The 27,101-nt window shown below is 36.9% G+C and overlaps 1 protein-coding gene, 1 long non-coding RNA gene and 1 pseudogene across 11 annotated transcripts in view; 1 reads left to right on the plus strand and 2 right to left on the minus strand.

The window, feature by feature from the left end:
- Nucleotides 1–6,166, minus strand: part of MAP3K7 (mitogen-activated protein kinase kinase kinase 7) — an 86,008-nt gene extending 79,842 nt beyond the window's left edge. For all 10 annotated transcript variants that reach the window (XM_003986380.6, XM_003986379.6, XR_006598030.1 and 7 more), the window contains exon 1: nucleotides 5,825–6,166. In XM_003986380.6, the coding sequence (XP_003986429.1) occupies nucleotides 5,825–5,944 (120 nt within the window). In that variant the 5' untranslated portion in view covers nucleotides 5,945–6,166. The remainder of the gene's footprint in view (nucleotides 1–5,824) is intronic.
- Nucleotides 6,167–6,303: 137 nt separating this feature from the next.
- Nucleotides 6,304–27,101, plus strand: part of LOC109499778 — a 607,757-nt gene continuing 586,959 nt past the window's right edge. The window contains exon 1 of the long non-coding RNA XR_006598032.1: nucleotides 6,304–6,771. This is a non-coding gene — a long non-coding RNA (uncharacterized LOC109499778). The remainder of the gene's footprint in view (nucleotides 6,772–27,101) is intronic.
- On the minus strand, nucleotides 16,569–16,981 carry LOC101098385 (annotated as a pseudogene).

The following is a 27,101-nucleotide window of genomic DNA, read 5'->3' on the forward strand; positions in this document are numbered from 1 at the left end:
CTCAAATTTTAAAGCAGATTTAAATGTATTTTTTAAATAAAAATAGAACAGAAGAATATGAGATAGTATGTAAAATATTTCCATATAATTAGTATTAAAAAGCACAAGTATCAAAATCAGAATTCATTTTGTGTGTTTAAAGAAAGCAACTCCTTTAAAAACTAATTTCTTGATGATGAGTGATGTTGAGCATTTTTTCATGGGTCAGTGAGGACTTTAAGATACAAAACAGATGAACATAAGGGAAGGGAAGCAAAAATAATATAAAAACAGGGAGAGGAACAAAACATAAGAGACTCTTAAATATAGAGAACAAACAGAGGGTTACTGGAGGGGTTTTGGGAGGGGAGGTGGGCTAAATGGGTAAGGGGCATTAAGGAATCTAGTCCTGAAATCATTGTTGCACTATATGATAACTAACTTGAATGTAAATTTAAAAAAATAAATTAAATTTAAAAAAAAGCTAATTTCTTCAGGATGGAAGACTATTCTTTCATCCAAGTCATGTTATTAAAAACAAACACAAACCCACCTGAACTACACTAAACGGGAAAGGATGACCTTGTGTTCTTAATTTACTATGAAATAATTCTTCTTAATTGTCCCCAATTCATGTTATTTTTAGTTCAGTGACTATAGTTGTCACTTTGGTTTGGCCCTGCTCTTTGGACTATGTGAATGGATCCTGGCTATGTTGCCACTGCTCTGGCTAGAAATTTGGAACATGACAGAACAAGCATAGATCATATATTTATTTGTTAGAACTTAGAGCCTCCAACTATTACAGAACTTAGAACTTCAATATCTATTAATACACTGTGGCAGAGGAGAACTGCCATCTGATGACAAGACAGACCTGATAACATGAAAGTAAAGCTTTTATTATTCAAACTTACTTTTGAATTTTTGTGCAATCTTTTAAAACCTGCCATAGACACCTGACACAGTTAGTAGGCCTTTCTTTCAAATACATGCCCATGTCATCTTCTAAGCTACACAGGCACAATTTAAGAGTTATCGTGTGACTATCTCTTTACTGTGGTAACAATTCCAGATTTCTAATGAAATCAATGATCATTAAGTTTCACATGAAGAGTTTATTAATAATTTTGGATATCCCACAATTAAATACTGAGTATAACAAATCTACAGACTCAGTTTAAGAAGACCACTATAAATAAGGTTTTTCTCCAATATCAGATGCCCATTTACCTCTAAAAACTACAAAATATCATGGCCAAAATTCTTTCTAGATTTCCCTTTAAAACAAAACCTTTAGGTCTCTATAATGAAGCTTAAGAACATATAAACAATGCAGTGATTATATGTGCCTTGCTTAGATTACACTTGAGGTCCACACTGTGGGTCTCCCTTTTAAAAAGCATCCATGCCAAAAATAGGGTCTTTGTAACATTTTAGTAGAAGCCCACCAATACATGGTTTACTTACAGCACCTGCCCCTTTACAGCATTTTTTACCCCAAATGAACATATTTGCTAGGTATAATAGTAATGGAATCAACATTTGGAAAGAGAATCAGATTTCATTTCTAGTGTAAATGCTGCCTTAGCCAAATCACAAACTTACTGCAACCTCTGGTTTTATCACATGCAATGTAAAAGAACTCGATGAGCACTAAATCCTCACAATTATGTTGTGATAACTTCATTTACTCATTCAACAAATATTTATTGAAAAACATGGTGCTAGACATTGGGGTTACAAGTGTGAATAAGGCACCTTACATTGTGCTGCGGGATACACAATTTTGCTTACTGGTAAGTGCCACAAAGGATATAGAAGTGACAAAATCTAGGTTGCTCAGGGAAAGTTTCCCTGTGGAATAAACATCTGAGGTGAGACTTGAATGGTGAGAGGTGCCAGCCATGTGAAGTTCTTGAGGGAAAAGCATGCTGGGCAGGGGAGGGAACAACTGTAAAGACAATTCACCTTTGTGCCTTTCCCAATCTATGATGCTTACTTTATTCAAAATCTATTTTCAAATTCTTTTCCATTCAACAAAGTGTTCTGTGATTAACCCTACTTTCAAATTATAGCTTCAGTGCTCAGTTTACATTATAGTCATAGTTCTAAATTAGTGGTTCTGAAAATGTTAATTATTAACTGTTCTGTGTTTATTCTAGTCTCCTAATAATAAAAAATTTCAAGGAGAGAATCCTAGAATTCTTCTGTTCATCTTCCACAGTACCTTAGCAATATTGTGCACAAAAGAGAATGTTCATTACATGCGTAGCACCAACTACTGCAAAGGAAATCAGTATTTTGTTTCTCCATTTTCAGAATAAGGTTTGGTCAGAGTGCTTCAGAAAGAAACAAAGCAACACTGTAAACTTAGTAGAAAGAGTAAGTGACTCATGAGTAAGAAATCTCAAATTCAATTCTCAGCTCTACCATTTACTTACACAAGAGGTTTCTAGTAAATCAATCTCTATGACCACTGTCAATATCTGTAAAATGGGGATATCTGTCCTGTCTAACCAGGATTAGTTGGTTACCAACTACCTTCCACAAGAGATCATATGACACTTATTGTGGAAACAGAGCATTAATACTGGAATAAATGTGTTTTCATTTCAGACCTGGAAGAGACTTTAAATAATCATGTTCAGGCCTTCACTTCACATGAGAAATCAGACCCAGAAAAATGAGATTACCTGATCCAAGTTACTTAAATATATTATGGCACAATGAGTATGGCATCCAAATTTTTTAAATACCCAGCCCAGTACACTTTTTACCACACCACACTGCCTTTACCACTTCTTGCAACCTAGTCCTCAATGTACATACTTCACAATTTATTCTAATGTTCTCTACATTCAGCCCCAGAATGGTAAAAACTAGGTGATTTTTTTTTTTAAGTACCTACCTAGGTTTCTGAGGCCAAGGTCTCACATAATTTGCTATCAGAACTGAATTTAGGAAGTTCCACACTAATTAGGAATGTATGGATTATAATCAGCTGATACCTTAAAGATATATATCTACTAAATGACTACATATTTGGCCTGTGGTTGGAGTAGTTTTCATACATAGTTTCTAACTGAATCAGTATAATGCTGCTTCAGTTACACTGTTATTTGGGAAATACAGAACGTGATTTTATTTATAGGCAACATATTTGTACTATGTAAAATACTGAAAGCAATATAAAAATACTTTTTGTTTCTAGCCATCTTTCTTCTCTTATTTATGATTTTAACCAAAAGTAAAATCTAAGTTAAGAAACAGTTATTGAAGGGGCGTCTGGGTGGCTCAGTCGGTTGAGCGTCTGACTTCGGCTCAGGTCATGATCTCACGGTCTGTGAGTTCGAGCCCCGCGTCCGGCTCTGTGCTGACAGCTCAGAGCCTGGAGCCTGCTTCATATTCTGTGTCTCTCTCTCTGCCCCTCCCCCACTCATGCTCTGTCTCTGTCTCAGAAATAAACATTAAAAAAAAAAAAAAAAAAAGAAATAGTTATTGAATGCCTATAGTGCACTCTGGATTATATAACACTGTTTTAATGTGCACAAATACAATGGGAATTATGTAATACTTTCAACGTTAGAAAGGTCTGAATTCAATCTTTAAAGTGAAAATAAACTGGGTACTCAAAAATAAAAACTAAACTAGAGAACCAGCTAATACTAGAAATTTTCATTTGAAAACAAAAATTTACTCCTCAGGAATGTCTTAAATATAGTTAAAAAAGGTTGAAACAATATCTAAACTGAAAGAAAAATCTTTAGAAACATAAAAGCCTAATCAGAAGTTAAGTGGCTTTCCAGGAAGAGCAGTAAAATGATGACTCTCTCCTCAGTAACTTCCATTCTTCCAAGAAGAATGTAAAATGCTTTAGAAAGTAGTGTGAGAAAATGAAGGCTGTAAGAATAAATGATGTAAGTCTGTGGAAGCATTTGTTAGACCATGAAGTACAAGTTATTATTACATAACAATTTGTAGTCTACAAGCAGAGCAGTTTGCCACAGAGTAGACGTAAATGCTTATTTAAAAACTGCAATTCTTTTATACTGACTCACTGAATTTTTATTCTTAAAAAAGAAAGTTAGCCATGAAAGCTGGATCAACTATCCATTTCTGAAAAAGGAATTTATCATAGCCTCAATAGAAAACACACACCCACACATAAATAAATTCCCCTCTCTTTTCAAAACATGGGTCCTTCTTCTTTTAGCATGTGACCTTAAAGCAGGTTACTGTTCTCTGGAATTCAGTTTCCTAGTCATAAGTGTCAGGTACTGTGTTGGGTATTTGATCATATTGTCTAATAGGATGTTATACAGGTAAAATTAAATAGAAATTATTATCCCTGTTTTATAGTTAAGGAAACTATAAAGCTTAAAGGGGTTAGTTAGGAAGCTCGCTTCACATCACATGGCTAATAAGTGGTATGTATACCTGATATACTGAACCTCCCTCTAATTCCAAAGGCCTTGTTTATGTTATCTTGTAAAATGACATTGTTCTCAGTGATTACCTTATGCAATAGAAAGACATGATTTAGGAATCCATTAATCTTCCAAAATATGCACAGAAAAAAATGTATTTGTTGAATGGTAATTATCTGACTACTTTAGCTTGCCCCTATTTAAAAATAATTTTGGATTTTTAAAGTAAAGATAATTCACTGAAAGCTTGTAACATGGGTCACACATTGTTCTTTGTGGCATATGTAATGCAAAATATTTAATAAATTTTAAAAATGAGTAAGTGGTAATTGATAGTATTTTCTTTTTAATGTTTATTAATTTATTTTTGAGAGAGGGAGAGAATGGGGGAGGGGCAGAGAGAGAGAGAGAGGCAGACAGAGAATCCAGAAGAAGGCTCTGCACTCTCAGCGCAGAGCCCCAGGCAGGGCTTGAACCCCAGGAATCATGAGATCATGACCTGAGCATAAGTCGACACTTAGCCAATTGCTTAAATGACTAAGCCACCTAGGTGGCCCATGATAAGTATTACTTTCAACCAAAGTTTGAACACTTTCTAAAGTGTGTGTTTAAAACAGACACAGTTTTTACTTTTCTACATTTTATGATTTTTAGAATCAATCTATTATGTATATTTGAAAAGAAGCAATATATTAAAAGCATATTACTACCTTTCCCTAAAATAACTTACTACAGAATAAAGAATGGATTTGGGTTTTCTAACAGCGATTTCTGTTATACTGCGGTCGTCACAGAAATCCTAAGTTTCTCTTCGGAATATGCTGCTTGAGACATCTTTTCACTGTAGTCTACATTACTAATGGTAAGAGTTATCCAAATTAGTCCAACTGAAGGCAGAATATTTAATATTACGACTACTGCTCTGTCGAATCGGGGAAACTGAGAAGCATTCAGTACTGAGGCGGACACTTCATTAGACATGATGATATATTTGAAAAGTATTTATTGAGCACACACTACATACCAGACACTGAGCTAGAAGTCGAACATAATACAAACTTTGGCCCTTAAGAACACCAAGTCTTAGTGAACTTAAACTCCAGAACGGTCATGGTGTTTGGTGAATTTACTATTTACATATATAAGAACTGGTGCTCCACAACATCTCACCAGTTCATCTTGGTGTTTGAGATGACCGAATTCCGGTAACAGACCAAACTCAAGAGTGCCGAAATGAGGGAAAAAGAAAGCTTCCCAGAGCATTTGAACGCAGAGTCCCCTCTATACCTGGCCTCGGTGGGGACTCCCGGGTAGACTCCGCAGGGCCCCGAGAATCAGAGAGGCCGGGGAGGCACCTTAAGAGTCGGGACCAGGCAAAGGCGGAGACAGGCGCCTCCGTGCCGGGCCTCACTCACCTCTTCCACTTCGATCTCCTTGTAGTCAATCTCTTCAAAGTTGAGGACTTGGGAGGGGGCTTCGATCATCTCACCGGCCGAAGATGAGGAAGAGGAGGAAGCGGCGGAGGCTGTAGACATGATCCTTCGCGGAGCCCGGGGGGCCCGGGGAGGCTGCCACCCGGACACTCCGGGGGAGACCCGCGCCCACCCGCCTCCGGACCGACCTTCAGCCTGAAGCCACCGCGCTCCGTGGCGGGGACAGGGGCAGTGGCCACAGCCGAACCCCGGCTCCGGCTCCGCAGCGTTTTCCGCCGCCGGGCCCCGCCCACTGAACTTCCGGTTCCGGCCTGAAATCGGAAACAGGAGGAGAGCTGTGAGCTCAAGAAAGGGGAGGGAAGAATTTTGTGATTCAGACCGGGAAAGGAAGGACAGGTTGGGGGTGGGGGAAAGTGAGGCTAGCTTGGAGCTGTAGAACAAATTTCGCGAGATCTTTATTAAGGGACCTCAACATCGGGTGATACCGCGAGAGCTGATATGCTGACGTAATTAAAATGCGCAAACGGAAGTGGCGCGGAGCTTGACGGAGTATCAGTGCGGTTGGTCGGTCAGAGACTTGCGGGAAAGTTAAAAACTAATGTTTCAAGTCTGCTTCGTAAACTGTTGTGACCCTGCTCCCTTTTCTCTCAGAGACCTGCAGACGGGTGGAGTAGAGTTGGACTCAGTTTTTGTGACGAAGCTTACTTTTCACTTTCACCTCTAAGCTAAACTGAATGATTTCTTTAAGAAGCCGTGGAAAATGTGTTTCCCTCAATGCGGTATATGGAAGGAAGGAGTTGCTACTGTTGATTTGAGCCAGTCCCTGACGCTATGAGAGATTCTAAGGGAAATAATACTGAGCGAGCCAGCGCATGTAACCTGAATAACACTATGTAGACTGAGTGCTCAGGAACAGAAGTTAATATTAGGTAAGGTAGATATTTATAACTTGGCATAATTTGTATTCATCTGAAGTTATGAATTGTGTTAATTGTATGCATCGAGTGCGGAGCACTTAGATCCTTTACATTTATAATGTAATCATTAATAATACCCTTGCAAATTAAATATTTTGGCTGCCATTTTAAGGTCATGAGAAAACAGGCTCAGAGATAGGAAAAAAAATTATGCATTTCAAAAGCTAGTAGAACCTAAGGCAATGTAGCTTCAAGGTGGATAGTGTTGCCTGTGTTGTACTATCAACACAATTTTTAGTGTTAAACTAGCTTTTAATTAAGCTTTATTTAGTCGGTTTGACCTGAAGCCTAACTAGAAAAATTGGGAGTTAGAAATGAAGGCTTACCGACCAAGGATGAAAACCCTGTAAATGTCAAATTCTAAGACTCTTGTAAGAGACAGAAAAGGAACAGAAAGTGAGGGGAATGGTGATCAGAATATCACTGGAGGAGAGCTTTCCAATTAAAGACCAGCCAACCCAATAAATGCTGTACAAAAGTAAGGTAAACACATTTGGGATTGCACAAAGGTCTTTGGATTTGGCAATTAAGTTATAAACTGAAAAACATCTCTTTTTTTTTTTTTTGTAATTCTAGTAATAATGATAGTTTGATGAATGGATATAAAAGAATGAAAGAAACATTTCTCACTATACACTCTGGATGATACAGTATCTTGATGACACGTCAGTGACTACTGCCGATCTCTCCCGATGCTCAAATACTTCCTGAATTTCCAGCCTATTGGACATCTTTATTTAGGTGCAACATAAACACCTAAACTTCAAGATTCCTAAAGTCAATGCAAAAGTAACCCACCACAGATATCTTTTTCCATGTGCATTTTCTGTCTCTCTAAAGGATACCATCATCTACTCCCTTGTCCAAGTGAGAAATCAGAGCTTTATTTGTACATTTAAAATGATGCTTAGTGCACTAATAACTAAATAGTAGCAGATTAAGTCAATGAGATAACCATTTTCACCTGTCATTTCTCTACTTGATTTCCCAAACCAGGATGGTCATCTCTTAACCTCATGCTATTTACTCTGCAGGTCATTTCTGATTTCTCTTTAACACCTTGATCTTAATTCAGTGGATGCTACCAAGTGGAAATTCAAGGAACATTTGTTATATGCTCTGGATGAATGAAGAGCTTTTTGCCAGTTCTCTCTTTGCCTGGACTGTAAGGTCTGTTTTCTGTACCTTCAGTTTAGAACTAGAATCCTGCTGAGGGACTAATCATTACAGCCATGGTGCTATTCTCCTGCTTGATTCCCCCTGCCCTGCTCTGCCCCACTTCAACATTTTGTTAGAAAAATATCAAACATACAGAAAAGAAAGAATTTTACAGTGAATACCTATATACTTTTTTAAAAATTTTTTTTTCAACGTTTATTTATTTTTGGAACAGAGAGAGACAGAGCATGAACGGGGGAGGGGCAGAGAGAGAGGGAGACACAGAATCGGAAACAGGCTCCAGGCTCTGAGCCATCAGCCCAGAGCCTGAATACCTATATACTTACCAAGATTCTAATGTTAACATTTTGCCACACTTGAGCAAGTGTGTATTTGTCCATCTATTCATCCACCCATACACACATACTTCTATCATTTTTTTGTTAGATACATTTCTAGGTGGATTTCCTACAATGATTTTGAAATCTCAATTATTTCTGCTTCTATATTTTATCCACTGATTTGGACTTACGATATTGATACTAAAGTCAGTTCTCCCATTTGCTTGCAGACTGCTTTTTGTTTTGGGGTGGGGTGTGGTGGGGAGATCTGCCTGGCACCTTTTCACTAGCTTCTGATGAAGTCCCAGCGCTGTTCATGTCTGGATCTAGTCATCCCCAAGGTCCAATCCTTCTCTCTTTCCCTCTCCTCCCCTCCCCTCTCCTCCCCTCCCCTCCCCTCCCCTCCCCTCCCGTCCCCTCCCCTCCCCTCCCGTCCCTTCCCCTCTCCTCTCCTCTTCTCCCCTCTCCTCCCTTCCCCGCCCCTCTCCTCTCCTCTCATTATGTGAGGTGGTAAATTCCCATTTTTCATTTGAGTCAAGTTCTATTTTTGTTACGACCAAAGATTCCTAAGTAATACAGTTTGAACCCAGAGAAATGAGGAAGGGGTGTGCTGAACCCATCTTAATTCATGTCAATTTTTACTTTGCATTCCCTTTAACTTCCTTAATTTTCATGAGTTGAAAATGGGAGGTTGGGCCTCATAATTTCATGTCAACTTCAGTTACCAGGTCTATTGTGTCTACACAGATTTCCAGAGATACATACAAGGTGGTCTCCTTGAAGTCCCTCCAGTCTGAGCACTCTCCCCCAACCACCCTCATGTAAACGTCCTAATGACTATTCTTTAACCTTCACCCCTGTCTTCAATTTTGTCTTCTGCACTATCCATGGATGAGGACCAAGAGTTTTGAAATCCATTTCCCACTATCTCTTTGCATGTTTTTTTTTTCTTTTTTTAATGTGTGTTTATTTTGAGAGAGAGAGAGAGAGAGAGAGAGAGAGAGAGAGAGAGAGCCGGGGAGGGGCAGAGAGAGGAGAGAATCCCAAACAGGCTCCATATTCAGCACAGAGCCCGATGTGGAGCTCAGTCTCACAACTGTGAGATCATGACCTGAGCCAAAATCAAGAGTCAGATGCTCAACCAACTGAGCCACCCAGGCACCTCTTTTTGCATGGGGTTCTCATCTTACTTGGCTCCCTTTGGTTATGAGGATATCTGGCACCTATATTCATGAAGGCTTAACAGAGACAGACTAAAATAGTTCCACTTTAATGTTCTGTTGCATTGGCCATGTAATTAGATAAAGAGTTCCATATTTTGTCAGTTAATATGACATTTGTTATGACTTACAGGAAACAATACAAAATAGCTTCAACAGTAAAGGGAATATATTTGCTTAGTTAAATGGAAAGTCAAGAGCTAGAACAGGTTTTAGGTGTCATAAACTTTGACTCAAAAACTTAATGATAGCATCAATAATTTAGTTTCCATTATTGTCTTCTGCCTTTGGTGGTATCTGCCATTGCTCTAGAACAGTGTTTCTCAACCTTTTCATTATATTGCTCCCTTAAGGAGCCTTTTAAGATTTTTTTTCTCAATGCCCCCCCAAGTCTTAATACCACAGGTATTGTGCATATCTGTTTATATACTGTATGTCTATTTTATGCTTTATACATAGAAAATATGATTTTTTTTCCTCTCCCCAATTTTCATCCCCTCAGAGGAGATATCACCTCCATTGAGAATATAGGCTCTAGCAGTTTCATTTTTCATATGACATACATACTCCAGTACAATGGCAGAGAGTGTCTCTTTTGGGAGCTATTTCAGATGAGCAGGGAACTTTCTTTTACTAAAAGCCCTTGGCAGCTGTACCCTTGAATAAGCAATAGGACATAGGAAGTTTGAGGTTGCAAATATCTTGTATAACTTATATTGAAGACTCGTGGGATCATAGGCTTTGAGAAGTAGGAGCTCCCAAGCAGAAGAAAAATCTGGACTCCCACGAGGAGCAAAGCAGGGAATGGTTGTTTGCATTGCAACCAACAATTGTTCATTATTCATCTGTCTATTCAGGTTGAGCTGTATACCTAGAAAGTGCTATATTTACTGCCTATCCTAGAACCAAACTAGCCCAACCTGATCAAACGTTATTCTTTCCAGGAAGTTCAGAAATAGTTTTCTGGTGTACTGTATTCAAAACTGCAGTACACAGAGGATAGCCAACTCCTTAGCAGTTCAGTGACACTGCTGGAGAGCAGCTCCCCAAATTCATGCATTTCTCAAATATCTGAGTTTATTCCATATTTTCTGCTCCCCACATCTTCATCCTAAGTCTTTTGCAGGCAATGGAGCTGCTGTTCTAGGCATTCACAATGTGGATGGTGAAGATAGGCCTTTGAGAGGGGAGTAGAGGCAGGTGCAGCTCCAGAGCATTCTCTGACATTACATATAACTGACATTTCTGTTTGCAGATAACTCATGTTTTATTTTTTACTCCCTCAGCTGAGCTAGCTGCAAGGCAGCTGCTTTGATGGTGCCTGTGTGTCCTGCAGATAAAATCTCCATTGTTTTTGAAATATTTGATGTGAAAACGTTCAACTGGTTTCAAAATTCATTCATATTATCACGAGAAATTTGAACATCACATTTGCATTTAAAAGGGAAGAACTGTTAGAGTCTTGAATATTTCAACTGTTGCAAATTTTAAAATGATTCTGAAAGTATTTAAACACTTTTTTCATTTCTTTTTGTGAGCGAAGTTTCTCTTTCATCATGACTATCAAGAGTTTAAAGAGAACATCCTTAAAGGCCTTGATCAGGAAGTGATAGTAGGCATTTTAAGCAGAAAATCTTATATTAAAAAAAATTATGTTTATGAAGGAAAGCTTACTGAAAATTCCTATTAAACTTTTGAAAAATATACTTGATATTTATTTTTATTATTATTATTTTTTGTTTATTTATTTTTGAGAGAGACACAGACAGGATGTGAGTGAGTTAGGGGCAGAGAGAGAGGGAGACACAGAATCTGAAGCAGGCTCCAGGCTCTGAGCTGTCAGCACAGAGCCCAATGCGGGGCTTGAACTCATGAGCTGTGAGATCATGACCTGAGCAGAAGTCGGACGCTTCACTGACTGAGCCACCCAGGCGCCCCTATACTTGATATTTATTATAAGTTCAGTGTTTAACATGGTCTCTGTTTTGTGTTTATTTTTCAAAATTACATACTATGAGAAAAGCAATTGTGTATTTTTTATTAAGGCCCAAATAGATACCTCCAGATCCTTGACAGTTCATTTCAGAGTATCTTACCATGTTATTCTCTCCCTGTCCCATGACATGAAAAAGTTTAAGAAGCATAAGGCTAGGGGCTGTTGCAGTAGTCAAGGAAAGAATTAATAGTGGTTTGAACAATATAGATAGTGGCCTTAGGGGTCATAGATAAATGGATAGATTTGAGAGATACTGGGGAAATGGAACTGGTAGAATTAGTGATTGGATGTGGAGAAAGGAAGTAAAGAAAAGGGCAATGTGAAGAATTCCCAAATTTCTCACTTGTGCAACTTGGATAGGAAGGGTGCTATTTACAGAAGCAGAGAAAGATTGGAACAAGGTTGGGGGAGAAAAAAATAAATCAGTTTAGACATGTTGAGTAGAGGGACTTGAGAGACTTCCAGGTGTAATTATCAAACAGTCTTAGGGAAAAACACGGCATTAGGGAAATAGATACAGGCCTGCTGACAATAAGTCCTGGAAATGAATTAGGTCACGTAGGGAAGATGTGCAAAGTAATAAAGGATAGGACTTAAAACAGAGCCTTAAGAAATAAAATATTTAAAGCATGAGTGGAGGCAGAAGAATTGTTAAAGAAATTTGTGGAAAACTAAAAATGTTGATGTGGAAACCAAGGTAAAAGGCTGTTTCAGTGTTGAATACTTCCAAGAAGTTAAACATAAGGTATACACATGTGGGTGGGTAAGGTTCCTTACAGTATAGACTTGAGCCCGAGGAGAGGAGGAGGCTAGGTCAGGAGCTGAAGGCAGACTGCTCACTCATATTACTACATTCTGGTGAAGGTAATATTGTCAAAGGAAGAGGTTGGAATATATTTCCTTTACCAGCTTGTTATCTCGAGTTAGAACTTATAAATATAAGGCCTGTCGTATGTGAGCCTTCATTTGTATTCTTGCCCTGGACTCCATAAATGGTAGGGGAAGGTCTGTTTTTTTATGTTAGATTTCTATTCCTATATACTAGTGGTCTACAGGTAAGCTGTTCTCAACTTGGATTTGCAATGTCCCCATTTTCCCACGGATGTGTCAGCTCAGTCACCACCCTAGAAGTAACGATGTTAGCCTTCCTTCAGCAACTTTCCCCTTCACTTTCTATCCATTACTCAATTTTATTTTTTTTCTAACCCTTTACCTATCTGACATTATTTTATTTAATTATTTGCTGTCTTGTTTATTTTCTGTCCTCCCACCCCTCCCCACTCCTGCCTTTGGTTGTTAGTTCCACTGGGACAGGGATTATAAGTGATTGTGCTCAGCAGTTTGTCGGGATTTACAACAGTACCTGAGCTGTACCAGGCGCTTAGTAATTTTCTAAAATGTACATGAGTATCTTTATCACTAAGTAAATACTGTTTAATTTATTTCAGGTATAAGGAATGGGTTAACCAAGTATTTTTTATAATCATTGAGATAAGATTTAATAAATTGCATATCAAGTGTTTATCATACAGATTTCTTAAGTATTTGAGAGTTTTGAAATGCTTTGTTCTCCTGGTCAATTTAAATCTTTCTCTAACCTTAAAATTACTGATTTTTAACATATTTCTCTTTCTAGAATTTGCAAGGATAAACTTTAGTTCCTCTTTCCAAACACACATTATTATTTAATGCACTTAAATTGCTTATTGAAATTTATTAATAAGGTGTTATTTTGGTGCTAATAATTGCTTTCAGAAATAATTGGTATTTTAACTAAAATAGATGTAAAATTAGGGATGCCTGGCTGGCTCAGTCAGTAGAGCATGTGACTCTTGATCTCAGGGTCCTGAGTTCAAGCCCATGTTGGGCCCTAAGTAGGGCTTACTTTAAAAAAATAAAATAAAAGAGATGTAAAATCAGACAGAATAGGCGGATTTTTATTTTCTAAGCTTCTGAGGCAAGCTTAAAACTCATGATATACTTCATCCGTTTTTAAAAGCAAAAACTTAATCAGATAAGAACATACTTCAGAAATAAAAATAATCTTCATAGAAATAATGTTCACTACAAAAGTGCATTCATTAAATGTTTTATTTCACAGACTAATATGTCAAATCAGTGTTCTTAGATGGTCTTTCTCAGAAGAAATTCCAGAAGCAATTTGGCTTCATTTACGGGAATAAATAAGAGTGTTTTATTTCACACAGCCTCAGGGAATCACAAATTAAAACTTTCCACTAAAATGGATGCCATCTACTATTCATTATTTTAACAAACAAACCACTCCACTCTGCTGAAGTTGCAATCAGGGTAAGGGACACATAGTGCTGGAAACCTGCAAGGCTGAGAGGGCCTACTTTGCATTCTTATTCGCAAGCAGCCCATTTCACGTCTTTCTCTGAGTTCCCCAGCACCCCACAGAGCTACTCTCAGTGGTGCAAAGCTCCATTAAGTAAATAGAGGCTCTGTATTTAGAAGCCATCTCTGGGAGTGCAAAGTGTTGAGAGGGAAATTGGTACTATCAAGATTAAGGTATTAATGAAAAGTTCTGTTAAATTTCTGTTGGGATGCTAATTAATCTTCTAAAAATTGTCAATCAATTCAATTGTGTAATGCACTTAAACTTTAACACATGGTACAGGAAAAAACAAAAAAACAAAAAAACAGGATTTTTCAGTTATGCGCAGAGGCTTTCTGAAAGTTAAGGGAAATAGTCTAAACAAAAATCACCTCCAAATGGTGTTTTAGTTTGATCTTCAATATTCACTTGTTTTATCACATTTGATAAGTTTGGGAAATCAATATTTAAAGCTCAGATATTTGAAGAAATATTGGAAGTATTAGAAGAATTCAGGAAATGGAATTATGACAATTATTCTTTAAATGGAATCTCCTACTTGTAGTGCAGAAGACAATTTTAGCCTGGATTATTAAACTAATGCTGATAGCTTTAGCTTGAAATGTTAAACAGTAGCATAATTGTTTAATACTTGAAGCAAGCCTACCTGCACTGTCAGTATTGAACTAAATAAGTAACACTGTAAGTTATAGTATATTCCTATTAATATTAAAACATTTTGTTTGTGTCTTATGAATCATATCAAAGTTGTTAAATATTAAAATGTCAATCCAGATCTTAATGTATATGAAACTGTATGTAAAAGTGTATATAGCACAGTGCTTAGAGAATATGTGGTGTTCAGAAATGTTAATGTGAATGTAATACTAGATAGAGGAACAGAAGTAGATGACATGATGTGACAACAAAAGTTAGCCACAGCCTAAAGATCTGTCAGTGAGTGTCACTCCTGGAGAATCTGATTGGGTAGGTCTAAAATGTGGCTGAGGCAGCCTTAGTTTCTATTTCACAGACTTGTCAGAGTGAGAACTGTTAAGGTCACACGTAAGACAGCAGCATGCATTTTAACAAATAATTTTCATAATTCATTTTGAAGAACTAAAAATTGTAACATTTTAATCTTGGGCCTATTTTTCTATTTAAGAGAAGAAAGTTGATGTTAGTGATTCTGTTCTGATTTGTAATACATTTGGTTTGGACACAGTTGAAGACTGTTTCTAGTAGCGTCTATGGAACAATTCACCTTGATTACAGCACATTGATCTTTGCTGTAATCTTTGGTTTTATACATCCAGTAACTCATTTTTATTGGTTCACTCAAAGGATGATTATGCTTTAGATTCCTGCTTGTCAAAACCATTAGTGACCATATGAATTAAAAAGCCAATACTATATACTAGTTCTTTGCAGTGAAGGGCTGGAGAAAGGGAGCCTAGTTAAAGCAGGAGACCATTATACTAGAGTAGATTAACAAAAGGAGGCGTTAAAGGGGTGGCGTATCAATGCAGGTTTGATGAACTCACTTTTGTCCTATAAAATCATTTTATCAACATTCTCTGAACACTTTTGAAAAGACAATAACTAGCTTTGTAACCATAGGAAGACATCTTATTGTAGTGGACCAGTTGAGGTTCTTTGTAAAATCACCAAAATCTATTTACCTGAAAGCTTAGAGCCAGATTAGTAGTCCTATCTTCTGTTGAGCTATTGAATTAGATTCCACTACTAGTTCTAGCTGCTAGACAATCAGGTTCTGGGCTTTTGCCTATTAAGCTATCAGATGATCAAATTGCTTCTGGGTATATTGGAGTCCCTTAAGAAAAATGATTAATTATAGCCTTATTTGTTTGCAGGATGTTTTTTGAATAGGGCCTTCTCCAGAAAAGTATGGAACCTTTTCTATTTATTTATTTGATGAGATAATTATACATTAGGATTGTATCATCATGATTTTCCTAATAGTACTTTCTTTCTTATCATTTACTATGAATTTAGGGCCAATTATGCTTAAAACTTGGGGATGGATGGTGTGGTAAGATTCTTTGGTTTCAGGGAGAAGAAATTAAAGTTGGAATTTAGGCAGAGTAAAATATTTTAAGGAGCACAAGGTCAATCATTAAGAATGAATCTTCAAGGATGTTTAGGAATGTAAATGTTTAGGAATGTCGTACTGTAACGAGTGCATCAAATGTAATATTGTTATACTGATGGCGATTAGGTAGAAGTTGGTAATTTGGGGAGGATGAAGAATATTATCATTCAGTTTATGTTAGGGTTTTAAATCTCTAAATTTTTTAACTTTCCTGGTAAATAGGAAATGGCAATGTCCTTGAGAAATAGCAATGTCTTAAGGTGAGTATGTCATTATTCTCATCCAAACTGGATTCACAGCCTAAAGGGAAATTTCATTCTGATATCAAAAGAAGCAATTCTTGATCAATCTAAATGAGAGTAAGTTTTACACCTCCCCATATCCAGACAATTCAAAAGTTTATAAATATAAGGTATCTTCCTTAAAAGAAAAACAGTAGCATATATGAATTGACATATGGTGCTTATTAAACTTATAAAAATGGAGTTGTCTTTGGTTTCAATTTCATATAATATTGCTTACCTTAACTTTCTTGCCCAGAATTGATTTTCTTTTTTTTTTTTTTCCAGTCTTGCGTACAATTTTATTTTCTCCCTTCAACCATAATAATATGATATCCAAATTCTGTCTTAGCCGGAGGGTCTGTAAACACAGGCTTATCCAGCCCACTTATGGGCAAGGCAAATGCTGCTTCCTGAAATGGTCCCACCATGGTACCTCTGGTCATCCAACCCAAGTCACCCCCTTGCCTGGCTTTATCTTCACTATACTGTATGGCCACTTCATTGAATCTCATTCCAGACTTCACTTTTCCATGGCTTCCATGATTTTCCCATGTTTTTCACACAGAATGTGTCTGACCTTTACTGCATTGCCACTACCTTTGGGATCCTGAGCCTTCTTGTCAGAACTGTCACTCCCAAAGGCTGCTCTCCCTTTCCCCCCTTTCCCGGAATGGCTTTTTCCCTTGGGCGGCATCTTCGAATCTTGGGGCTGTACTCGATTTCTGCTTTTTCTAAAGGACTCATTATCAACTTTAATAAACCTCAGATTGATCCCCTTTGGAAAACAAAGAATACCTTACTTCCTGTGTCTCTAGCTTAATTTACAAAAAACAAAACACCAAACATATATCAGAATTGATAATTCACCTCTAATTGAAGAATATTGAACTGGCATATACAATATTTCTGGGGGCGCCTGGGTGCCTCAGTCCGTTAAGTGTCCCACTCTTGGTTTTGGCTCAGGTCATGATCTCAGGTTTAGGAATTTGAGCCCCAAATTGTGCTTGGTGCTGATGGCGTGGAGCCTGCTTGGGATTTTCTGTCTCCCTCTCTCTCTGCCTCTCTCTCTTATTCTCAAAAATAAATAAGTAAACTTAAAAAGTTTTTTGAAAGCAAAATTTAGCTGTAGGACTGTATGTAATAAGATGTGAAATCTGGGTTAAAAATTTAGTCTTGAAATGCCATTAGATTTTGAGAAAGAATGTGGGAGATTTAGGATATGCAGAGAATAAGAAGTTAAATGACTGCACTTCTTTCGAGATTCTTTTTTATTTTAGATTTTTAGTTGACTTTATAATTGTATTTATATTAGGAGAAATTGTTAGTGTTTATCATCTTTATTTTTGGCATTCTATGGCTAAATGGAGTATATAACTATTTGTTAGAAAAAAAAGTCCTATGTGAGAACCATCCCCTCATAGCTAGGTTGTCAAGAGTGAACTTTCAAAAATAAAATTCAGAGCTCAGTGCAAGTGGGCTGCTTTGGCTATGTGTGCTGTTCTGGTGTATCTGTTCCTGGATAGCTCGGTCTTAAATTCATTTATCCACTCTTCCATCAAGCAGCAGTGATTTATTGAGTGTGGACAGTAGTAGGCTGTTTAGCATGGTGCTATGAAGTTACAGTTTTATTTTATTATCGTCTCTTTTTACTCTAGAGGCTTTTCCGTTCATATACCAATTGCCATTTCTTGCCTTTTGTAGCAGACACTATGAGTGCCACACTCATATCCTTTCAGATTCTCTTAGTATTTCCAGGCATGCCCGCTTGATTTTTAAGGGCCAGCAAATACATCTTTGTTGGGGGCTAACTTTGGGCTACCAAAACTCAGTTTGTCTACATGTTTGTGCAGGCTGAAAGTATGTGAGAAGTAGTATTCCTTAGGCGATGGCCCTTAACCCAGTGACTTATGGTTATAGAGGTATAAATACCAGGCTCCTCACCCCTTTACTGGAATAATTACAGAGCTTCCCTGTGGTGTCCATTGTGGTAGTTGGCTTAAATAATGCACCCTGTAATAGCTGCCTTTACTTTTCTGTATTTTCATTTCCCTGTCAAGGTCACTATTTCAAGTAAACAATGTGTATTCAGTCCTTGTCTCAGAATATGCCTTTAGGGGAAACCTAACATAGAACTTGGTATTCTGTAAACAATACAGATAGAATCTTGGTTGTAGTCATAAAAGTCTACGAAATACAAATAGTAGGTATGATTTTTGTTACTTTCTCAGACCTGAAAACTTATATACCCCAACATATGACTGGCAGAATCTTACTGGGTATAGTTAATTGTAATTTCACATTCACGTAAATTCTGTATTGGGTTCACCAAATGAGGGGTGTCTGGGTGGCTCAGTTGATTAAGCATCAAACTCTTGATCTCAGCTCAGGTCTTGATCTCAGGGTGGTGAGTTCAAGCTCCATGTTGGGATTCTACACTGGGCATGAAGCCTATTTAAAAAAAAAGACAAAAGAGTGAATGGATTCACCAAATGATATGCCAAATTGTTCTCTTTTAATTAATGAAAGTAACTGGGCAGAATGGTTACATATTCTGTTTTTTATTTGAACAAAACACATTGAATGTCCACTGTATGCCAGGTACTATTCTAGGCTTTGGTGATATAGCAATTAATAAGACTATTGATTACTTAGTCTTAACTCTTTCTTAGTCACCCTTTTATGGAAGCTTAAAGTTGAGCTTATTTTGTTGTTTTCAGCTATATTGACATACTATTCTTGCAAATCTTAATAGTCGTTAATAGTATATTATTGGTTTTACTCAATGTGTTTAATACTTTTCCCTGTTACTAGCATCGCAAGACTCAAAAGTTGTATTATATTTCCTCTGTCATGCTTTTCCATCTTGATTGCAGCTTACTGATTTTGCATATCTGGTAGTTGTAGTTCTCCTTAATCAGTTCTTTTTTTTTTTTTTTTTTTCCTCTTCAGTTTCAGTCATTCTCTTTAAAGAATGACTTCATTATTGTAGAATTTGTTTCAAGGTCTACTTTATTATTCCAATAATGTTTCACAGCAATTAGCATTTTTCAATGTTCTCATATTTGGTTCAGCCAGATTTACTCTTAAGATTTTTGAAGCTTTTGATTAAGTATAAAGATTCTCAAAACTGAGTACATTTTTGATTAAGTAAATAAGTGGTCCAAAACACAAGTAATTCTTAATACTATGCAGATAGCATATAGCAGTTTGAGATAAGTGCCACATTTAGCTTTTCACATTGTAACAATATTCAGCTTAATTTAAAAATATTAATTTAAAAATTCCTTAGAAATGCATAAAATTTTTATAAATGGTTATTGCTTTCCTGTCGCATGTCAGGATAAACATAAATTGAAAGCTGTGGTTTTTTTTCCAAGTGCATGCATTGATTGGAGTGTTCACTTGAAATTTGCACCCAGCTGAACCTTGAGAAAATAGCAGGAAGTTTATATACATAGAGTCTGTTATTTAAAGGTTTTTACTCCTATCATATGTGTGTTCCTTTGAAAAAACCAATTGTTTATTAGTCATTCTCTGCCTTCCATATTTTTTCGCATAGAAATGATTCTTAACAGTATGTAGTTGGCTTTTTACTTGTCTACCCAACATTCGCTTCCCTTTCTTTTGGCATTAGCATCTTGGTTTTCCCTTAGAGAATGACCCCTCTCTGTACGTGGGTTTCAGGTGAGGTTGACTGCTCTCCCCTGCTTCAGTGGTGGGAAAACCATCTAGTTGTGGCCACAAAGTTTAGTACCTTCCTTTGGTCACAGTGATTGGTTCAGGAGTAGATATGTAAACCAAATCAGGCCAATCAGAGCCAATAGAGTGACTAAAACTATGGGAAAGAGGCATTCTCTTTTTACTAGGGTTGCTAGACTGGTAGTCTGTATACCCAGAGCTACTACCAGCTGACCTTATGACCATTTGGGAAGACCTTATTTGAGAATAAAGCCTGTAAGGGGAATTGGAGCATGGATGGGAAGAGACAGGATCCTAATGACAATGCCTGAACATCTTGGCTGGAGATCTACCTCTGAACTCTTACTTACATGAACCATTAACTTTCAGCTTTCTACCAATACTCTCCTACCACTCCTTCACAATTTGCATTTTTTCTTACTTGCAACTGTAGGTTTCCTAATACTTACTATATACACTATATGAAACCATTGTTCTCCCTCCCCAACAAGACTGTTGTGACCAAAACACCAAATAGATAGACTTCTATTTTAAAAAGCTTTTGGCTCTTGGGATATATGCTTGAGGGTTAAACTTTCTTTTTGGTGAAGCTTTCTTTTCTATGATGCTGAAACCATAGTTAGATGCTTAGAGGAGAGCAGAGCCATTGAAACTGAGTATGAGCTAAATCTGCAGTCGTAAAGAAGGCCTATTGTCCTTAGAGACAATACTGGTTACTCAATGTATACCAAGTTCCTGCTATTTTAGGCATGGGAATAGAGCAGCGAGCAATAGAGATAAAAATCTGAACTCTTGGAGCTGACATTCTTGTGTTGTTCCAGAAGACTTGGTACCCAGACCTGGAGCCATTTCTGGGGCAGATGCCACTCAGGAAGACTTCATGCCTCTGCCTAAAACCCAGTGGTTTCCCACTGTACTTAAGTCCAGAGGCCTTAACACAGAGTAGTACTGCAAAGGTCTGGCCCATGTTCACTTGTCTAAAACCTTATCCAAGAACTTACACTCCCTTTTTCATGCTGCTACAGGCAAACAAGCTCTCTTCCCTTCTTTGAACATTCATCTCTCTCACAAATATTCACATCTTCTGCTCTCCATCTTGTCCATCTCTATCCCTGACACTTCACATGGTCACAGCTTAAATGACACTTCTTCAGAGAGACATTCTCTCCCCACCCAGTCTAAAGTGGACCTCCTTAATATTGGATCTCTTTTGTCATAATGAATTTAATATATATGTATATGTATTTCTATATATTTCTTTTTTAGTGTTTATTTACTACCTCTCCCACCAATGTAAGCTTTGTGAGGTCAGAGACTGTATTTGTTTTGTTCACCACTGGATTGCAATAGTGCCTAGCACATTGTAGGGACTTAAATATATTGTATAACTGTGTGGCTTGACCTCAGCCTCTTTAGATGTAGCTTCTACTGTCTTAATCCTTTTTTCAGCCTCATGCTTTCCAAGTCAAGGACCCTTTGTAGCCCTCTTCTTTAAGCTGCCTATCCTAGAGGTAATTCTGGTACAGCAGTCACCATCTATTTATGTTATAGGCTGGGCCACAGGCACCAACTGGGAGAGTGACCACAGAAACCTGATGAGATAACTTGAACCAAAACAGAAACTCTGCCCTTTCAACTAGAGCTTTTCAGAGCCGGAATCGAAAGGGGCAGGGTAATCCCAGAAACCCAGTGGTGATTATGGGAGCACTGAATCCCAAACTGACTGTGGGCTAAAGAGACTGAGGCAACAATGTGGGAGCCAGTGAGGAGACTGGGAATATGGGCAAGTGTGTCAGCTTGTAAGCTTGTTTGTTTGGAGTGTGATGTTTGTGTGAGTTGGGAGTGGTATAGTGGACAGCTGTAACTTTTTGCATACTGACTGCCTGACACACACAGAATGTCTGGATAACCAGGCAAAGTAGACCCTCCAGGTGGGAGAATCAACATAACCTGAGGTGCTGGGGGTGCTGGGGGGAATTGGAGGCAGTGGAAATGAGATGAGCTGACATACTGCTCTTGCCTATTCCCATTCCATACTGGTTCTTTGTTGGTTTTGGATGAGGTATAAACAGATCCAGTCAGCCTACTCTGGTCCCTTTTAGACTTCAGACTTTCTTAGAGCCAAGATATTAATTTTTCTCCCTTATGTTTTATTATGAAAGTTTTCAAATGTTCAGCAAACTTGAAAATATTTTACTGTGAAATTTGAATATTTTCCACCTAGATTCTAACAGTAACTTTTTTATTTTGCTTGTTTTATTACAAGCATCTATTTAGCCCTTTATCCACCTACTAATACATCTTAATTTTTGATATATTCATTGGTGAAAGTAATCGTAGACATTGATATATTTTCCTTTAAGTGCTTCAGCATTCATATCATTAGCAAGAGTTCAATATTTTTTACAATTTTTTCTTTTGAGGTAAATTTTATATATAAAAAATGCACAAATCTTTAGTATCCATTTGCTGGCTTTTGACAAGTGAATACCCTTATATAATTCAAAACCTATCAAGTTGTAAAACATTGTCATCATCCCTGTAAATTCCCTTATACCCTCTACCAGTCAATTCCTGCCCTGACCCTTGGAGGCCAGGGCTGGCTGTTCTGTTTTGTTTTTTTGTTTTGTTGTTTTTCCCTATCATATTTTGAAGACATCAGCTTATACTGGTTAGGGTCGTTAATGAACCCTTAAATAATCTCCCTATAGTATCTGTTCTTCTCATGATTCAAATAAAAACTCTACTTCTAAAATGAAAAATCAACCAAAACTTGAAAGAAAGAACTTGGTGCAGTGTCTTCTTCATAATGGATTTCCCTGGTTAGGGCCTAGTGTTGTGTTATCTAACTCACATTTCCACAGGGTGCACCAGATACAGAATAAAAGTAGGATCAAGGGTCACAAGTTCACTTTAACAGAAACAAAACAATATTTCTGTGGTATTACCTCCTCTCTATTTTCCCCCCACTACCTAGGTCACTCCAAGGTCATTCTGGCCTCTTCTTACCAGTGCTTTGAAGAAGTCTCCATGCATGTTGTATATAATCTTGCTAAATTGACCAAAATCATGGCTGTGAACACTAGGTTTTTACCCTTACTTGGGTTAAACTGGTACTCCTAAAGTCTCTGCTAACCTAAAGATGTATTTCCCAGGAGCATGCTTGGCCTTTTTAAGAATAGACCTTCAGTGGCCAAATCCCACTTGTTTTCTAGATATGTATACTCAGACACGTCTGAATTTTCTGTGGGTTCATAGCTTAGCTTCATCCTTGGTGTCCGTTGCTATAATTACAGATGACATTTTTGAAAACTAAACCACTGATAAGGACCACACCTTTATTCTAGCTGTTACTCCAATACAGTGGAAAGAACTTTTTGTTTTATGTTGGCCTTTAGCTTTCATACATTCCTTTTCATATATTAAAGTGAAGATTTTAATACATTAAACATTAACACATGCAGATTACCTTCTGTACCTTGAATTTGGACTCTTTTACACCATCTTCTCATCAATGATTTAGAAACAGTGCAGCCAAAAATTTAGCTTCACCTATCTTCTTGGCTGTACCCAAGTAGCAGTGTTTGTTTAATTCTTTGATATCCTACTATATTTTATCCTTATTTGAAAAATGAATTCACAATAGAAAAATGAATGGGCTGGTTAAGAAACTAGGGCCTAAATATCTTAATACATTTAGGACAAAGACTAAAATCATTGAATGAGTTGAAAGGACTGACTTGTCAATCTCAGCCAAAGGTTTGTTAGATTTGAAGGGATTTGTATGTTGAGGTATATTTTTTAAAAAAGAAAGAACATATGTGGGACACTTTAGAAATACACCACCAAAGATTGAGTTTAAAAGGTAAGCATAGCATTTTTTAGCTCTTTAAGAAGAAAACCCAATGTTAAAATAGTTTATCATAATGTAATTTTCCTATTTATCAAAATTAATAATGACAACATACTATCTGATTATTTATCCAGTGTGGATTTATCCCAATACACTATAATCTCCCTAGGCTTTTTTTTTTTCTCCTTCTTTTAACTACTCTTTCATGAGAACCTAGAAAAATGACTAGCATTTACATGGGTTCAATAAATGTGTTGAAAGAATTAACAAATTTGTGTGAATATTCCTATAGAAAAGCTACAGGGCTATTAGGTTGAAAGATATGCACATTTAAAATATTGATAGGTGCAGCCAAATTGCTTTCCAAGGGGCATAAATTCCATTCTTGGGGTAGTAGGAAAATCTAAAAAGGATGTAGATTTATTATTCTCATGTGAAGAAATTAATATGCTTAAAAAATCCTGTATTGTTGTTTAAAATGTTCAGGTAGAGAAGTATGTTGTATTGAGAAACTTTTAAAATTTTGAAGTTGTTGCTTATGGATTGGTAGTGTGGTTATGTAGACGTAACAAAAAACTGAAACTTGCATGTGTAGATGTTGGCCAGGTGTAGTGTAGGAAATGTATTTTAGATACAGGGAAGAGCAAGTGCAAATACATGATATACAAACAAATATCCAAATATTCAACAATTGAGATGAGATTAAGTATATACATCCATAACTTGAATGATAATGTGGAGAAATTTATAAATGAGGTGGTTCTGTAGGTATTGACACTAAAGGATACTTTTTAATTTAAGGAGAAACACAGGTGATAAGCAGTTGTTTTGAAACAAATACTGTGTGTGTGTTTGTGTGTACCCACACACGTTTGTATCTGTCCTCACAGAGATAAAGTATCTGGGAGGTTACAAACCAAATTGTTAACTATGTTATTCCTGGGGAAGTGAGTGGGTTGAGGTTGTGATACAGAGATTTTTTATTTAATATACTTAGGTTTTAATTGAGTTTTTTAAACAGCCAAACTGTATACATTTTGTAGTGAACTGTTTTTTAAAGAAAAAGAATGTGTTATGTGGAAACCTGGTGGGCTGTTCCTAAAATGCATTTGTTAATAAATGTGCAGGAAGCATTAGGACATTTCTTGTAGCAATTCTTTACTAATCTTTCACAAAATAGGCTAGGTTAGATTAGTGATTTTTTGGCATTTTTAAAGCCATGGAGTCTATTGTTTGAACTCAATCCTAGGCAGAATTCTTGTATGTGAAAACGATGAAATCAGAGTCAGTTGGTGGAACCTGAGAGTGAGGGGCCTCTGTCAGTGTTCCCCTCCCCTTATAATCTTTTGACAGACCCTAGGGCTTGCTGAACACAGTTTGAAATACACTGTTCTCTTCCCGGGATGCTTTTGATTTAGTCCTTCCTGAAGGTCAGAAGGATATACCAGCTCTGTGATTCTAAAGCACAGAGAATAAAGAATGCCTACAGGTAACCCCAGAATTCTCTCTTGCCTTGCAGAAAACACGTTTAGAGCAGGAGATATTCATGTCATGTAAGATAGTTCCAGATGTACAATAAGAGACAGTTTTTATTTTGCATTTCTTGGCTTTGGAGTCTTATAATCTTAAAAATCCAAGCTTTATGATCTATGCCCTTTTTATATCCACAAAGTGATGAGAACAGTTGTTAAACTAACAAATATAGCTTCTATACATGTCTGACTTCTTTGCCAATGTTAAATGTAATGAAATAAACAACTTTAAAAAGGAAGATATTATTTTGTATTTGTCTAAGAATATCCCTCTTTCAGGTCCAAGCAACTGAACAAAGAAATTAAAAAGCATAATTAGTATTTAATAGTGAAATTTAAACCAAATTTTGAAAGAATTATTCTTCTTTTGGGATGCATACATAATTTTATATTTAGTGTTTCATGCCTAACATTTGATTTCTGGGCTTAGTATTAGAAGCAAAATTTCTTAATGCCATATATCATTATGCTAGTTTGTTAATAAAAGTTATTTTGATCTAAACATGCTAGTGTGTTTAAAATAATAGAGAAGCATATTGTCATAGTTTATTCACATAGACCCAAGTTTTTGTTCTGTGCTTTAAATGGTTTTATTTACTTTTATTTAAAATTTGTGCATGTATGTATGACTATATAGTAGAGGAAAAGAAAACAGCCATAATATAGAAGATGAAAAAAATTTCTTTTCCCCACAAGGTGGTACTGTGGTTCTTTTACTCTTGCAAAAATCTTAGCACAGAATTGATATTTCTGTACTTGTCTTCCTTCCCCCAACATTTTACAGGTGATCTACAATTAGATTCTAATAAAAATGAGAAATAATTTCAAAGGAAATTTGATACTTTTAAGTTTGAGGTAAATGGCAAGCAACTAAAAATTCTCTAGCCTTCTAATAAGAGTTTCCCCTCCTAACTTTTTGCTTCTTTTTAAAAAGTTCATGTACAAATTTTGGTTATAGTTTATGGTATTTTATGTACACTCTTTATACTATATATACTATGATAGTGTAGTAGCAGTTTTTGCTATTATAAAAAGTATTAGCAGACATCTTTAAAATGTTTCAATTAATGAGCATAAATGCAACTTCTCATTTTTAGGCAATTCGATTTTCTCCCTCTTCTAAGCAATATCAATAAAGAACTTCCCTCAGTTCTATAAGTAAAAATTACAGAACATGGCTTAAAAAAAGACAAAACACTTGAGTAGATATTGTGTTATTTCTTTTTACACTGTATCAGCTTATTTGAAGATTAAAAACTATGTTCGTATATAAATATGGAACATCATATATGTTTGTTTTTCTCTGTAGTAAGAAATCAAGGCAAGTCATTGCATGATTGGGTTCCAGCCTCAACTTCCTGGTTCTGCCCCCTGGTAGCTTGTGACATTTGTTGAGACCTTGCATAGAATTCTGGGCCTGGCAGAGGGGACATGATGACAGAGGTGCCACAGCGGCCCTTGCCCTCAGGGCAGCGGTGGTCTCAGGGGTCCTGCATAAAAATTAAGTGGGGCGAGAGCAAGTGTGTCTTGAGACTGCATTCACAGAGTAAGCAGAGCTCTTCCTAGACTGCCCGATTATTTTGGGGTGGCCCGGGGAGCGGGCTGATGGAGATTATGCGGATTTGCCATGGGAATCCCAGAGTCTAGGAAGTGGAAACAAATCTTTGATGAATTTGTTGGCTACAATAATGAACATGGGAGGAAAAGAAAGGAGAAAAGGTATTCTACGAGAGATTGGGGAGAGAAAA

The sequence above is a fragment of the Felis catus genome, chromosome B2 (assembly GCF_018350175.1).
Source record: "Felis catus isolate Fca126 chromosome B2, F.catus_Fca126_mat1.0, whole genome shotgun sequence".
NCBI lineage: Eukaryota > Metazoa > Chordata > Mammalia > Carnivora > Felidae > Felis > Felis catus.